Source organism: Mesoplodon densirostris, chromosome 4 (assembly GCF_025265405.1).
Source record: "Mesoplodon densirostris isolate mMesDen1 chromosome 4, mMesDen1 primary haplotype, whole genome shotgun sequence".
Classification (NCBI taxonomy): domain Eukaryota; kingdom Metazoa; phylum Chordata; class Mammalia; order Artiodactyla; family Ziphiidae; genus Mesoplodon; species Mesoplodon densirostris.
Genome location: NC_082664.1, coordinates 173,412,929 through 173,429,361, shown reverse-complemented (window position 1 = coordinate 173,429,361; position 16,433 = coordinate 173,412,929). Strand labels below are relative to the sequence as shown.

Here is a 16,433-nt window from a genome sequence, read left to right as displayed (position 1 = left end):
TCATGAACATGTACTTCATGTCAGCCATTATAGCATCATCACTATCATCTGATTCTAAGACACGGGTATTTTCATCGAGTTTTATAGCTAAGAAAGTAATAATTCACCCAGCGTATACCATATGGCTGTCACTCTTTTAAGCATTTTATATCAGTTAATCTCAGCAACCATATGAATGTCTTCTTATTATCCTCACCATGTTTCAAACAAGGAAACTTTGTGGCAAAGAGAAGTTAAGTAATTTCCCCAGGGTCACATAGCTCAGAATTGTCAAGCAGTCTTATTCTAGCTCTTAACCATATCCTCTTTCAGTTGGTAAATGAGAAGAATCAATTTGAATTTGAGAATTTACAAAGCCTGTATTCTTTGTAAATTGTAACGTTCACTATGACCAAAACGAGACAAGTAAAAAAAATACTTGCGGACACATGTCAATTTATAATTGGAACCAATAGGGAAAAAAAAATCATTTCCTTATGATCAACTCTGAGTTTTCCATGTAGCATATTATTATTTTTTTTTTTATTTTTTTTTGCCGTATGCGGGCCTCTCACTGTTGTGGCCTCTCCCGTTGCGGAGCACAGGCTCCGGACGCGCAGGCTTAGTGGCCATGGCTCACGGGCTCAGCTGCTCCGCGGCATGTGGGATCTTCCCGGACCGGGGCACGAACCCGTGTCCCCTGCATCGGCAGGCGGACTCCCAACCACTGCACCACCAGGGAAGCCCCATGTAGCATATTATTGAGGTTAACCTGTTGAGGTTTAAAAAACCAGTTTTGAGCTTTTCTCTTCTGATAATATAACTTTCACTTCTGATGCTAATTGACCCTCAATCTCACTGTTCCTATCAATTAATCATTAACACATTTTGGCAGTATTCCATCTTATATCCAACTGTATTATTTTGAAACGCTGATCATTCTTTCTGGTATTAGAGAAAAAACTGGCTCACTGCTTCCCAGTCATTTATTAAAAACGCCAGATCAATTCAGTAGGTTTGAACACTGGCTACTTGCTGGTACTAGTCTAGGTGTTGCTGGGGTACAGAAAATAAACAGAAAACTCTTGGCAGTGGCGGAGGCACTTGAACATTTGTCACTTAGTGATGTTAGGTCATGATTTGAATAGAGCTTTTAAAACAACTCCATGGAGTCTGTATTGAATAAGAAAAGTAGTACAGTATAGAGCTCCCCCCTGCCCCCCAAAAAGAGTAGGATCCCTATTTAGGGAGTTTAGAATTGACTTTCTAATTTTACCTTCTATTTATTCTGTAGGACACTGGAGTTACTAACAGGGATCTGATTAGTCGAAGAATAAAAGAATACAACAGTCTGATGAGGTGAGAATCCCACCATGCCTGCAGGTTAATTGGGATGTAAAATACGTACATTGTCAGAAATGTTCCTTTCTTTCAGCAGCAAAGCAGAGCAGTTGCCAAAGACCCCTCGCCAGAGTCTCAGCATCCGGCAGACTCTACTTGGTGCTAAAGCAGAGCCTCGGACTCAAAGTCCACACTCCCCCAAGGAAGAGTCAGAAAGGAAGCTTCTCACTAAAGGTACTGATATCAGCATTCCTAGATAAATTTAGGATTTAAAACTGGGTTTGTAGTAAATCAACTATACTTAAGTAAAAAAAAAAAAAATTTTTTTTTTAATAAAATTGGGATTTTAAAGGTGTTTTCATGTTTTTCTGTGCCTTTTCTGCGGACCTCAGCTCAGGGTGAGCTAACCCAGAGATCACTGGGGGCCTGGTCCAGGCTGGTGGGGCCTTTCCCTTAAGCTGGGGTCCAAGACACCAGTTTTTTTTTTTTTTTTTTTTTTTTTTTTGCGGTATGCAGGCCTCTCGCTGTTGTGGCCTCTCCCGTTGCGGAGCACAGGCTCCGGACGTGCGGGCTCAGCGGCCATGGCTCACGGGCCCAGCCGCTTCGCGGCATGTGGGATCTTCCCAGACCAGGACACGAACCTGTGTCCCCTGCATCGGCAGGCGGACTCTCAACCACCGCCACCAGGGAAGCCCAACACACCAGTTCTTATAATAAAGATCAAGTGAAGGAAAATACAACACATACATCTATGTCATAAACTACCAATTTGATAAATGCAGAGGATCCAGGTGTTTTCGTTTTGAAATAAAACCATTATGTTTCCTTTTGCTAAAATCTCACTATAAAGATGTCACATTAATTCTGTTGTCTTGACTGTTTTAAAGAAAATCATGGTACAGATTGTCAAAGGGTGAAGAAGCATAAATGATTCGTACTAAATTATATGGAGGGTTGAAAGGAGTGCTATATCAGGAAGAGAACAGAATAGAATATGTTTGATACATAAAGGATATGTTATTTATAGTACAGGACTCTGATTTATATAAATATTGATAAAGGATCTTTAAAGTCATGATTTAAACACTCTTGTTTCTATTTTCTTTTCTTTATATCATTTTCTTTTGAATAACGATCAAAAGATGACACTAGTCCCCCAAAAGACAAAGGTACATGGAGGAAAGGCATTCCAAGTATTATGAGAAAGACATTTGAAAAAAAGCCTACTGCTACAGGAACGTTCGGGGTCAGACTGGATGATTGCCCGCCAGCTCATACTAATCGGGTAAGAGACACCAGCCAGCCAGATTTCCTAAAGCCATTAATTCAGCCGTAGTCATAACAGGACCCGAGTACACAGCCGTGCAGATCACAGGGGATATCTGTCCATCTGTTGAGTATTTTCCTCTTCTTAACAGACCTTAGTTCCTCTAAGCATGTCTGACCTGTATGGGTGTATGGAGTAATTTTATCTATAATGCTTTTTTCTAATGTGTTGATTCTGAAATAGAATAATTATTCAACTGCTAAGAATGTATCTGAAACTATCGGTAAGAAGTCATTTTCAAGTCATGTGTGTTTCTGCTTTCAGCATTTTAAAAGAAGGATGGGAACAAGAATCTGATTAAGAAAGTGTGATAAATGTAAATGTGCGTGTGTGTGTGTGTGTGTGTGTGTGTGTGTGTGTGTGTTTACAGTGCCCACGTTAGGATTCATATCATGAGTGGATGGATGTTATTCTTTCCCCCTCCTCTCCCCCTGCCCCCCTTCTTTTATTCAACTGAACTGTTTCCATATTCTCCCTACTTGCTCTTGTTTCTTCTTTAGACTATTATCTCCCTGTGGGTCCTCCTCTTTCAGTCTTGACCTGTTCATTCTCTTTCCACTGACTCAACTATCTCTTGCTGGTTTTATCTCTTCCCAGTTCTCCAATGTTTATATTCTTTATTTTCTCTATACCAAATAACAGCAATTTATATACTGTTTCCTTTTGGATGAAAAGGGACTTGTAGCTACGATATGTATCTACCAACTGAAGATAAACATTCGTGCTGTGTTAAATAAAATGTTTATTTCTTGTTTTGCAGTATATTCCATTAATAGTTGACATATGTTGCAAATTAGTTGAAGAAAGAGGTCTTGAATATACAGGTATTTATAGAGTTCCTGGAAACAATGCCGCCATCTCAAGTATGCAAGAGGAACTCAACAAGGGAATGGCTGATATTGATATACAAGACGATGTAAGTTTGTGTATTTCTATTTGAATAACTGGTCTGTGTTTTTTTCCTTTGTGGTACTGACTACAAAAATGCTGTATTTTTATTTTACATACCTAGAAATGGCGAGATTTGAATGTGATAAGCAGTTTACTAAAATCCTTCTTCAGAAAACTCCCTGAACCACTTTTCACAAATGGTGAGTTAACCCCACCAAAGACACCGATGCAAGAGTTGAACATTACATTGTTGGGAAACCACAGCATATTAAATTGAACCAGGGGAAAATATTTTTGTCAAAAGAAACAGGAGGTTTTGTTTAGTTCTTACTTGTATACAAAGCATAATCATGTCCTATTTTTTGTCATTTGGATTGTTGTTTCCTCCTGATACATTTCAGTGAAAAACAGTTTATAAAATGTTGTTAAAGTTCAGTAAAAATATATATTATCCTGTTCATTCATGTTTACAGCTGAGTTGAAAATATGTTATTATTGTTCTCAGTGAAAAGCCTTCAGGCATAATAAGGTACAATTAGTAGAAAGCATTTTTTCAGCCAAGCCAACTATTTGACTTAGATAAGACCTTGTAGTAGATGTTGCAGTGCGGGGAGAGAAAGTGGACACACTGTGTAAACACAGGAGGCCCCCTCAGAGAACTCACATTTTAGGGAATTTCCTTTGTTTGATAAGGCCTAAGGGCATCATTAAAAGCTATAGTAGTTTTATTTTATTTTATTTTATTTTTATACATTTATTTATGGCTGTGTTGGGTCTTCGTTGCTGTGCGGGCTTTCTCTAGTTGCGGCAAGCGGGGGCTACTCTTCGTTGCGGTGCGCGGGCTTCTCATTGCGGTGGCTTCTCTTGTTGCAGAGCAAGGGCTCTAGGCACGCGGGCTTCAGTAGTTGTGGCACACGGGCTTAGTAGTTGTGGCTCATGGGCTCTAGAGTACAGGCTCAGTAGCTGTGGCCCACGGGCTTGGTGGCTCCGTGGCCTCTGGGATCTTCCTGGACCAGGGCTCGAACCCGTGTCCCCTGCATTGGCAAGTGGATTCTTAACCACTGTGCCACCAGGGAAGCCCCTATAATAGTTTTAGGACAACATTTCAAAGGCTATTTGGGGTCTTCCCTACTATTTTTTTCTTTTTAATTGTGGTTTGAAATTGAACCTTAAAGGGAAACTAGATTACAGCTCACCTCAACAATTTAAGATGAATTTGGTTTTTTTTTGTTCTTACTGTTGTCAGATAAATATGCCGACTTTATTGAAGCCAATCGTAAGGAAGATCCTCTAGATCGTCTGAAAACATTAAAAAGACTAGTAGGTATTATTTTATATTTTTGAAGGTACAGCAAAAGTTCAGCATTTAAATCCATCATGAAAATAATATGTTTCAGATTCATGATTTGCCCGAACATCATTATGAAACACTCAAGTTTCTTTCGGCTCATCTGAAGACAGTGGCAGAAAACTCAGAAAAAAATAAGGTGTGTAAACTGTTTATTGAAGAGACGTACTTTCAGTGGCTTTAGTTGAAAAGATGTATTTCACTGCTTCATGCGAAATAGTCAAAAATAGGTTATAATTAAATAAAAGCTCTAAAATACATCATACTGGTGATCACGTCCCTCTAAAGATCACTCTTAAAGATCCCCAAAATATGAACTGTTGTTTTTTCAAGACATTTTCTTTTACGTTTATCCAGCAAGAAAAATGAAAAAGTCAGAAATTTTACTTCTTTTATTTTTCAACTGTATATTAATATTTTGAATGGGCGATATTTGCACAAACAACAGTCAAAATGTATCACATGGTATACAGTGAAAAACAACAGACATTTTCTTTTTTGTTTTATTTCATTTAGATTTAGCAGATAATTTTTTTTGGTTTTGTTTTCATACCGCCATATTACCTTTATCAAACACGACAAAATTTATTATTCCTTCGTATTATCTAGTAGTCTGTTCACGTGTAGCTTTTCCTGATTGGTTTAAAGAAATATCTTTTGGATGACTATTGTATGATTTTACTCACATGGAATAAAAAAAAAAAACCACACACAAAATAAATGAACAAACCAAACAAAAACAACACATAGATACAGAGAACAGAGTAGTGGTTACCAGAGGGGAAGGGGCAGGGGTGCAGGGGAGGGTGAAAGGGTAAGGGGGGGTCAACTGTCTGGTGATGGATGGAAACTAAATTTTTGGTGTGGATCCCAAGACCAGTTTGATTTTTTTTTTTTTTTTGAGTTCCACAATGGTTTTTTACCCTCTAGTATGTTTTGGGGATTGGTTATTTAATATTTTAATCAAATCCTAAGGTCAAAAAATTACACCAGACACTTATAAGATATAACAAAGAAAAACAAAAGATTCGCACCTTTGACAATCAGGTACTTAAAACAGGAGTACAAACTTATCATGGAAGGAAACATACAAACATATAGGCATGTAATACTGAGGTGTTCACTGGTACAAGGATAAGCAACAAGCTTTGGAAGTCTTGGTTGAAGTAAAAATTTTGTCAAAAGAATATTTTCAGACATTAGTTTTTACATATTCATGATCTTAATGTACTACTCAGGCAAATTTGGAAATTTTTATGTATCTCTTTCTGTTTGTTTAGTTTTTGAGGGGAGAGGTTTTCCCTATTCTTTTCCAAGTTTTATTCCCTTTGATTTTAATATTTTTGTCAGTTGATCCAGCTTTATTTTTTTTTTTATTTTTTTTTTTTTTTGCGGTATGCGGGCCTCTCACTGTTGTGGCCTCCCCCGTTGCGGAGCACAGGCTCCGGACGCGCAGGCTCAGCGGCCATGGCTCACGGGCCCAGCCGCTCCGCGGCATATGGGATCCTCCCAGACCGGGGCACGAACCCGTATCCCCTGCATCGGCAGGCGGACTCTCAACCACTTGCGCCACCAGGGAGGCCCGATCCAGCTTTATTAATACTTATTTTTGGTCAAGGTGCACGGCTTGTGGGATCTTAGTTCCCTGACCAGGGATCGAACCTGTGCCCCCTGCAGTGGAAGCGCGGAGCCCTAACCACTGGACTGCCAGGGAATTCCCTGTAATACTAGTTTTGAACCAGATCAATTGTTTTCAATTAAAGACTCCCTGGAAAAAACGAATGCCAATTAAGTATTGTATGTTGTCATTAAAGCAAGAAAAAGAATTTACATATAGATCAGTTTATGGAAACTCTAACACTGAAGCATTATTTTTTTTTACACACATCAGTCAACCATTCTTTGAATTCTTTTTCATCAAAAGAGTCTTTCAGAAGTAAAATGCCAAACATGCACTGGGAATTTAAGCCTACTTTCTTAAGAAAAGTTGTGATATTTTCTAATATCATCCTCTGTTGCAGATGGAACCAAGAAACCTAGCCATAGTGTTTGGTCCAACTCTCGTGAGAACCTCTGAAGATAACATGACGCACATGGTCACTCACATGCCAGACCAGTACAAGATCGTAGAGACACTTATCCAGCACGTAAGTCCAGGCTTCGGCTCATCGAGAAAATTCCTTTTCATGAGCAGCTGATAGTTGGTAGGGCAGAATTTGGTTATATATATATATATATGTTTTTTTTTTCTAAGAGAATTACCTTTTTTTCTGTGCTATCCTCCAAAATATAGATCTCTGTAGGGGGTTATTTAATTTCTCTTTTTCACCTTTTTTATTTTAAATTTTAGCATGACTGGTTTTTCACAGAAGAAGGTGCTGAAGAACCTCTTGTAAGTATTGTCCGTCAGCATTTGTACTCTGTTCTTCTCATTTGGGACACACAAGATCCTGATCCTACAACTGTGTCACCTTCCTGCTTTGTATGCTATCGTCTGCTTTGCACCCCGAAAGCAGGTCTATAGCGCCTCAGTTTCTGATCTAATGAAAATCCAAGTATGATACTTATTTGGTAATTAATTATGTGCAAATAATGTAAAAAATGAAGCATATGTCCTCCACTTAGTAATGTGTCTTTTACTAAATGTTGTTTGAATTTTAAAGAAAGTATCTTTGAAGAGATGATGAAGAGATCTTTGTTTATTAACCATAGACAACAGTGCAGGAGGAAAACACAGTAGACTCCCAGCCAGTGCCAAACATAGATCATTTACTCACCAACATTGGAAGGACAGGCGTCTCCCCTGGAGATGTATCAGGTAACTCTTGCCTGGGCAGTATTGATCTCTAGGTTAAAAGCTAAATTCTTATAACATGAAAGAGCAAATCAATCATAAGTAACAATTCACTATGATTTTTTTCCTTTTCTTCTTCTTTTTTTCCCTTTCCACTAATAAAAAAAATGTAATCTTCCTTTTCTGATTGATCTGAATTATCTTCCAGTGACTGTAATGCCATTGGCAGTGCATGGAGTTGTAATGCTTGTCAGAAAGGAAATATGAGAGAAAATGAGCATGCAAACCACTGTTTTGTTCTTTTTTTTTTTTTAATTCACAGTTTCCATGTAATAGTCATCACAAGGTAAAACAGATACACGCTACTGAGTATGTGGTTGCTGTGATGGCAGAAAGTATGGTCTAGACTGTATGAGTAGTTCTTACTCTTGAGCTGGACGTTCTGTTGAAAAAGCAGCCAGTTAAATATGTAAAATGCTCATGGGCACCATTCCCATAAATGCAGTATATTATCTCGTCACTACAGAGGTCACCGTAAAAGCCAATTTCTTTGACATTTTCTTCTGTCTTCTATTGCCACCCTAATGTTCGGTGAAGTATCAGTTCTGATAGGCTCTTTCGATGCAAATTTTCTCCTGCCAAACTGTTGCACTAACCTAGCATGTTTTACACCATGTTCTCCCTTTGTCTCTAGTTCTTGTTTTAGTCCTAAAGGGTTTTCTTTCCAGCACTTACTGACACAGGCAAATCTATACTGATGTTGCACAGGCGAGATGGGAGGAGTCTATCACACGGTCATGTCGCTAGTGGATTCCGTGGTGTCCCTGATGGACAGCTGGAACTGTAGGAAGAAGGAGGACTGCTGTCCACACTGTAGCTGCCTTGTCTGCAGAAACCCCCGATTCCTGTAAATGCAAACCGAGTTGATCTGTGGTGTACATTTTCTCTTACGATTATTGTAAACAGATCACTACTACTTTCTTAAAAGTTTTTCTGCTGTTTCTTGTTATTTCTGAAGCAGACCGTGAGGAGAAATAGCATGGTATGGTCTACCAGTTCTTAAAGTCATAAAGCATTGAGCCATGTGTTGAAAGGGGCGTGGCATGGGGCTCAGCTCATTAATTCTGAAAAATCCATTTCCCTGAAGTTGAAAGAGAAAATTTCCAAATTGGTGTTGTCCTGAAGAGTGCTAGCCCCTTCCTACCCTCTTTATACTTGTATAATCTGAGTTTTTGCCAGACAGTAAAATGATGCTCTCCATTTTTCCATTTCCATAATAGCATTTGTTAATAAATAATTGGAAAACTGGTAGCAGTTTAACTAGTCAAAAGGATCCCTGACTGCACAGATGTGAAACCGGGGTCCAGAGCACAGAGGTCAGCATGATTTAACGTAACATCAAAGTGACCTAGAAGCAGGGTTATCCTAATGCATCCTTACGCACACAGTATATGCTTCTAAAATTTAACATTGACAGTCTGACAAAAATCAACATAAATACACTGAGTCTGAGCATCTCAATTTGTAGCGAGGGCAGCCAACAATCCTAAACGTTCTACATTGTGTATCAGTTTCAGATACAGGATGTGGTACATAGTGCAATTCTTCAAAAGGTCTTCGAGCTGCTTTATTGCTAGATTTAATGCTTAGCAAATTTAATAAACACTAGTGTTTCTGTTTTGTTTAGTACAGGGCTCCTTTGCCATCCCTATCATTGAGCTGATTCTGCCTACAATTCACAGCATCCTTTCATGGCGGTGGCTTTCTGTGGTGCAGCTTGCATCTTTGTGAGCTCTGACTATCCACTGTGTTCTATTGTTTTTGAGTTTTGCTTTCACATTTTGTTCTGTGCCTGTCTTTTCCATAAGTTTTGCATTGTTTGTTGGAAGCCGTACAGACTCTGACCAATACTGACCGTGTTTTCTTTAACTTCTCGCAGATTCAGCTACTAGTGACTCAACAAAATCTAAGGTAAATTGTGTTGTACAGTTTGGAATATTTTAGAGGGGAATTGCTCTGTGGCTGATTGTCATGATTCGTATGCAGATGCACCCCCGTCTGTGTCTGATGACAGACCAGCAGAGTCTTATAAAGGGAAAAATGAATGCTTAAAATAGAATATGATGGAGGAATACTGGATTGTGAGGTGGGGTGTTGGATTTATCTCAGTGTAGTTTAGCATAATTCAAAGAAGTAGGCATTTACCTCCTCATTCTTAATGTGAAAATGTTCTAACATATGCAAAAGTAGAGAGAATAATATAATGAGCCCTTATTATCCACCCTCAACAATTAACACATGGCCAAGATTGTCTCACCTGCACCCGCCCACTTTCCTCCTCCTCGTGACTTTTTTTTTTGGCCTCGCAGCAGGTGGGATATTAGTTCCCCTACCAGGGATGGAACCCGTGTCCCCTACAGTAGAAGCTCAGAGTCTTAACTACTGGACCACCAGGGAAGTCCCTCGGGACTATTTGGAAGCAAATCCCAAACATTTTATTTCATTCTGTAAACATTTCAGTAGTAATATAGACTTTATTATTATTATACATTTTTTATGAAAATATATATTCTTGCTTTCTTTTCAACAAGATCACTAATTTTGTTTTGGTTTTTTTTGTTTTGTTTTTAATAAATTTATTTATTTATTTATGGCTGCATTGGGTCTTCGTTGCTGCTTGTGGGCTTTCTCTAGTTGTGGCGAGCGGGGACTACTCTCCGTTGCGGTGCGCGGGCTTCTCATTGCAGTGGCTTCTCTTGTTGTAGAGCACGGCCTCTAGGCACACGAGCCTCAGTAGTTGTGGCTCACAGGCTCTAGAGTGCAGGCTCAGTAGTTGTGGCGCACGAGCTTAGTTGCACTGCGGCATGTGGGATTTTCCTGGACCAGGGCTCGAACCCGTGTCCCCTGCATTGGCAGGCGGATTCTTAACCACCGCGCTACCAGGGAAGTCCCTAATTTGTTTTTATAATCAATTTTTGTTTACATAATTTGTGTTCTGTTGACACCACCACCAAAGTACACTTTTTGAGTAGTTTTTAAGACATTCAGTTAGAAAGTTTTTCATTAATTCATTTTGTACCAGCTTTGCTCTTCTGAGACTGTAGCAAGTAGAATTGTCAATAAATTTGTTCAAATGTCCTATTTGGAAATGAGACATACATATCATTACATATCATTTCTAAACATAATGGGATCACATATGACTAAATTAGAATTGAATTTCTTGCAGAAAATATCATAAAATATTTAATGACATATCATTCGCTATCACTTATATTGTGATTTTTACCATCTTTTTACCCCAACTTTTTATTTTGAAAAATTTTAAGCCAAGAAAAAAGTTATTGGAATAATAGCACCCAAACCTTTTGCCCTAGATTTATCAGTTGGTAAATCTTAATATGTATGTAATTGTTTTTTTCTGAGTCATTTGAGAGTTAACTTATAGACATGATAACACTTTACCCCTAAATGCTTCAGTGTGCATCTCTGAAGAACAAGGGGATTCTTCTATGTAATTACAGCATAATTATTGTATTCTGGTAGTTCACATGAGTACAATACATTATTATTTCTAATGTACAGTTTTTACACAAATTTCGCCAGTTGTCCCAATAATGTGTGTTGTTTTTTCTTTTCCTGTATATAGGATGCAATCAAGGATCGCCCCTTGCATTATGTTGTCATGTCTCCTTAGACTTCTTTACTTTTGGAACAGTTTCCCACCTCTTTTTGCCAGAATATAAGATTTTAGATTTCGATTTTTAGGTTTTAGATTTCATACCTGTTTGAAATTCCCTCCTTTCCTCTTACTGGATGCATAGTTCTTAACCTGTGGTTATAGCAGCCTCTTCATCTTAAGTAAATTATGGTGGTGTTTGTATTATACCTATAATATAATGGATGTCCAAATGATATAATTTTTTGTAACAATTTTCTTCATTTGTAAAATAATATAGTCATTTGCTCCAACACAGAGTGATCACAGAAACATCGAATTTTAAGGGGAACCGTTGGGAATCCTAAAGATAGTATAATCTAATTTCTTCTCACTTAAATCAACAATGAAGTTGAGGTGTTTAAAAGTGAATTACTTGCTCAGTGTTATACACAGCAAGCTAGGGAAGGAACACCAGGTCTTCTAATTCAGAGCTCAGTCACAGCCATCATCCCCTGCGGTCTTCAACAGAATGTGTTAAATGTGAATAACCCTTAGAAAGGTCCTGTATAATTATACAATCCTTTATAATTTATAAAAACAAAGTTCCATCAATCTGTGATTTCACTTTGGTGAATCCTTTCTAATACAAAAGCCTGAATTTTTACTGTAATTTTCAAGACTTCAGTATAGTAGTTCTAGCTTGTCTAAGATTTTTATGACAACAGAGAAACTATTACTCAGTTTCTGTTACTCTGCATACTTCCTGCCTGCCTGCTTGACTTAAATGGTGTGTGTTACACCAGCTAGTGCTTATTGACACCCCCCACACCCGAATTTACTTAGCCTGTAGGCATTATGAACACTTAAACAGTCATCATCAAGAACCTGTTAGGCGTAGCTGACAAAGCCAGTTGGCCGCACTGCCACTTTCTCATTACAGGGCACTGCAGTGTTTCTATGGTAAGGATTTAAGGTCTTTAATTGACCTTATGTTTTTTGAACTTCATGATTTGGTTGTTACTTGAGATCAGTGAAGACAGTGCCAACTTGATTTACCTAAGGCCAGTCTCTGCAGATCCAGCCTGCCTGAACTAATGAGAACCCAGGAGCTCCCTTATCTTAATCAGCTTATCTGATACAGTATCTGTATCATGTGATAGCTGTAATTGGAAGATTGAAGTCAGTCATAAAATTTTAACCAATGTCAGAATATTATATTCAACTCTGTCGGAATATTGACTCTTTATGAGACCCGTGTTCCAGAGGAAGGAACCTGAGGACCCTCTGAGGGTAGCAGAAGCAGGGACGGTCTGTAGATGGAGGGAAGTCAAGAAGAATAGGAGTGTGAGAGGGCCCCAAGCACAGAAGGTGTCCCTGGAAGACAGGTGTATGTCAGCTGTGACATGGCAGATAAATACCACCAGGCAAGAAATGGGACAGATTAAATAAAAATAAGAAGTTGTCTTAGGTACAAGTTAAAAGGGGGTGTAAAAAAACTACACCCTGTTATTGCTTAGCTTTTGTGGTTAAGAAATACTTGGGGGAGGGGGAGGGAAGGGCTGGGAGTTTGGGATGAGCAGATGCAAACTATTCAATGTTATATACAGGATGCATAAACAACAAGGTTCTGCAGTACAGCACAGGGAACTATATTCAATCTCCTGTGCTAAACCATAATGGAAAAGAATATGAAAAAAAAGAATGTCTATATGTGTATAACTGAGTCACTTTGCTGTACAGCAGAGATGGGCACAACATTGTAAATCAACTATATATCGGTTAAAAAATAAAATAAAAAATAATCACCAAAGCAATGGAAATCACAAAAAAAAAAGAAAAAAAGAAAAGAAATATTGGTGCTGGTGGGGGGGACCTTTTCAGAAAATGAACTCAATAACGTTCTTATGTTCAAAGTCTCGTGTCTCTGCTCCCCAGGGTTCTTGGGGATCCGGAAAAGATCAGTACAGCAGGGACCTGCTTGTGTCGTCCATCTTCGCGGCCGCCAGTCGCAAGAGGAAAAAACCAAAAGAAAAAGCACAGCCCAGCAGCTCGGAAGACGAACTGGACAATGTGTTTTTTAAGAAAGAAAACGCAGAGCAGGGTCACAACGATATTAAAGAAGAGTCCAAAAAAGAGAGCGAGACACCGGGCAGGAAACAAAGGACCGTGGCTTGCAAAGAAAATCACGCGACGAAAGACGGCAGCGCGGCCAGAGCTGATCAGCGAGCCCTGCGAGGGGAGAGCGCGGAGCCCCCGGCCCCCCAGGGCGCCAAGCAGAGCAGGTCGCCCACCCCGAGCTGTCGCCTGGCCATCCTGAAAGAGGGCCCCAGAGCCCTCGCGGCCCAGAAGGCCTCCCACCCGGACGAGACGGGGCCCGACTCCGGCGCCCTGGCGAGGTTTTCCACCAAGAAATCCACCAGCCCCGAACCCAGAGTCGGTGAGTTTCTGGTCAGTGTCGGCACCATCACCGCCGACTGCTCGGCGACGTCGCCCGCCCCCTCCGTGACCGGCCTCGACTCCAGCCGGCTGAGCCCCGAAGTGCAGTCGGTGGCCGAGAGCAGGGGGGACGACGCTGACGACGAGAGGAGCGAGCTGGTCAGCGAGGGGCGGCCGGTGGAGACGGACAGCGAGAGCGACTTCCCCGTCTTCCCCGCCGCGCTGGCCTCCGAGAGGTTCCTCCGCGGAAAACTGCACGAGGCCACGAAGGCGAGCCGGCGGGACTCCGAAGGCAGTGAAGTCAGCTGTACGGAGGGGAGTTTAACACCGAGTCTGGAGAGCCGGAGACAGCTCTTCAGTTCCCATAAGCTGATTGAGTGTGACACTCTGTCCAGGAAAAAATCCGCCAGATTCAAGTCAGACAGCGCGACTCTAGGAGATGCCAAGAATGAGAAAGAAGCCCCTTCCATCACGAAAGTGTTCGAGGTGATGAAAAAAGGAAAATCAACGGGGAGTTTACTGACACCACCAGCCAGAAGCGAATCCGAGAAACAGGAACCCACCTGGAAAACGAAAATAGCTGATCGGTTAAAACTGAGGCCCAAAGCGCCGGCAGATGACATGTTTGGAGTAGGAAATCAAAAAACCAACGCTGATCCTGCCAAAAGGAAAAACATCAAACGCAGACACACGCTGGGAGGGCACAGGGATGCTACTGAAATCAGTGTTTTGAATTTCTGGAAAGCGCAGGAGCAGAGTGGGGACAGAGAATCCGAACTTTCAGCTGTGACTCGGTTGAAGCCCAAATGCTCAGCCCAGGACCTGTCCATCTCAGACTGGCTGGCCAGGGAGCGGCTACGCACCAGTACGGCCGACCTGAGCAGAGGGGACGCGGGGGACCCCCAGCCCCAGAGCCTGAGCACATTAGAAATACCCACCACGGACCCAGCCCTGTCTTCTCAGTCCGATGCAGACAGTTCTCCCAGCACCTTGGCTTCAACTAACAGGCCCCCTCTTTCCACACCACCACAGTCATCTGACCAAATCAATGGAGAAAGCTTCCAGAACACGAGCCAAAACGCCAGTTCTGCAGCGACGGCCCAACCTCATCAACTGTCCGAAACCCCAGGCAACAAAGCACAGTTCCATCCCTGTCTTTAAACTGGGGGTACGTCCACTCCAGCGAATAAAAGCTACTGTTACACGTTCCATAACTCTGTAAATATTTTCTTGTACCAGAATTGTTATTATGCAGCCTTCATTTGGGCTGGTTTCATCATTTTGCACTGTGAAATAGCTTTACAGTGCATTACTACAGCCAGAAGAACATATATATATATTTAAAAATATATTGGATAGTTGTATACAAATGAGCAAGGTTATTTGTTGCGACTCACCGCGTAGTGCATACACCCAAGATTACTGAAGAAAATAGCTGGCATTAGTATGCAGCAAATGTGTTCTTTTGGTTTCATCACTAACAAAAGTGCCTCATCATAAAAATACATTTGGTTTTTAGGGTGCCATATTGTTAAAATTAGATAACTTACACGAGTAAACAAATGCGTTTTATTGGTAACAAATTTCATCACATTTACCAGTTTTAACACAGGTAGATACAGAACTTCCATTCTCTAGTCATTCCAGGTGGATCTCTGAGTTTTCTATTCAAACTTTTAATACAGTTTTTGAGTTTTGTGTGACTTGAATTTTTAATCTTTCTGTAAAATACGTAACTTAAATGAACATATTATATGTGTATCTTTTCTTCAGATACCAGATTTGATATAAATGTTGTAACATAGGTGTGTAGATAGTGACCTGGATGGAACTGGCTTCTTTATGGAGAAGAATATAATTCTGCATGAGGACTTAATGGATCCAAACCTGTGTCATGCCTGTGTGCATACCCAATTAAACACTGGAAATAAAAATTGTTTTGGTGAACTTTGCATGGCTTGAAACTTATTCTAATATATATATATTTAAATGCCATCCATTTATAACTGCCTTAATTGGTTCTGACATTTATTTATTTATGTATTTATTTAATTTTTTGCTGCCGTGCAGCACACAGGCTCTTAGTTACCTGACCAGGGATTGAACCTGTGCCCCCTGCGGTGGAAGCGTGGAATTCTAACCACTGGACGGCCAGGGAAGTCCCTGGTTCTGACTTTTAAAAATTTACCTACTCTAGGGCTTCCCTGGTGGCGCAGTGGTTGCTAGTCCGCCTGCCGATGCGGGGGACATGGGTTCGTGCCCCGGTCCGGGAGGATCCCACATGCCGCGGAGCGGCTGGGCCCGTGAGGCATGGCCGCTGAGCCTGCGTGTCCGGAGCCTGTGCTCCGCAACGGGAGAGGCCACAACGGTGAGAGGCCCGCGTAATGCAAAAAAAAAAAAAAAAATTTACCTACTCTAGGGCTTCCCTGGCGGCGCAGTGGTTGAGAGTCCGCCTGCCGATGCAGGGGACACGGGTTCGTGCCCCGGTCCGGGAAGATCCCACATGCCGCGCAGCGGCTGGGCCCATGAGCCATGGCCGCTGAGTCTGCGCGTCCGGAGCCTGTGCTCTGCAACGGGAGAGGCCACAACAGTGAGAGGCCTGCGTACCGCAAAAAAAAAAAAAAAAAATTGCCTACTCTATACATTCCCCCTCTCT

At 41.0% G+C, this 16,433-nt stretch overlaps 1 protein-coding gene across 4 annotated transcripts in view; it reads left to right on the top strand.

Moving 5' to 3' along the window:
• ARHGAP21 (Rho GTPase activating protein 21) overlaps nt 1-15,716 on the top strand; it is a 131,623-nt gene extending 115,907 nt beyond the window's left edge. For 2 of the 4 annotated variants that reach the window (XM_060097727.1, XM_060097725.1), the window contains 12 exons: nt 1,274-1,338; nt 1,418-1,554; nt 2,463-2,605; nt 3,408-3,563; nt 3,660-3,738; nt 4,785-4,858; nt 4,936-5,025; nt 6,908-7,033; nt 7,237-7,278; nt 7,599-7,704; nt 9,620-9,651; nt 13,277-15,716. In XM_060097727.1, the coding sequence (XP_059953710.1) occupies nt 1,274-1,338; nt 1,418-1,554; nt 2,463-2,605; nt 3,408-3,563; nt 3,660-3,738; nt 4,785-4,858; nt 4,936-5,025; nt 6,908-7,033; nt 7,237-7,278; nt 7,599-7,704; nt 9,620-9,651; nt 13,277-14,938 (2,712 nt within the window). In that variant the 3' untranslated portion in view covers nt 14,939-15,716. Of the gene's footprint in view, nt 1-1,273; nt 1,339-1,414; nt 1,555-2,462; nt 2,606-3,407; nt 3,564-3,659; nt 3,739-4,784; nt 4,859-4,935; nt 5,026-6,907; nt 7,034-7,236; nt 7,279-7,598; nt 7,705-9,619; nt 9,652-13,276 lie in introns of all 4 variants that reach the window. The other 2 variants (XM_060097726.1, XM_060097723.1) reach the window with 1 other exon arrangement.
• Nucleotides 15,717-16,433: the final 717 nt, after the last annotated feature.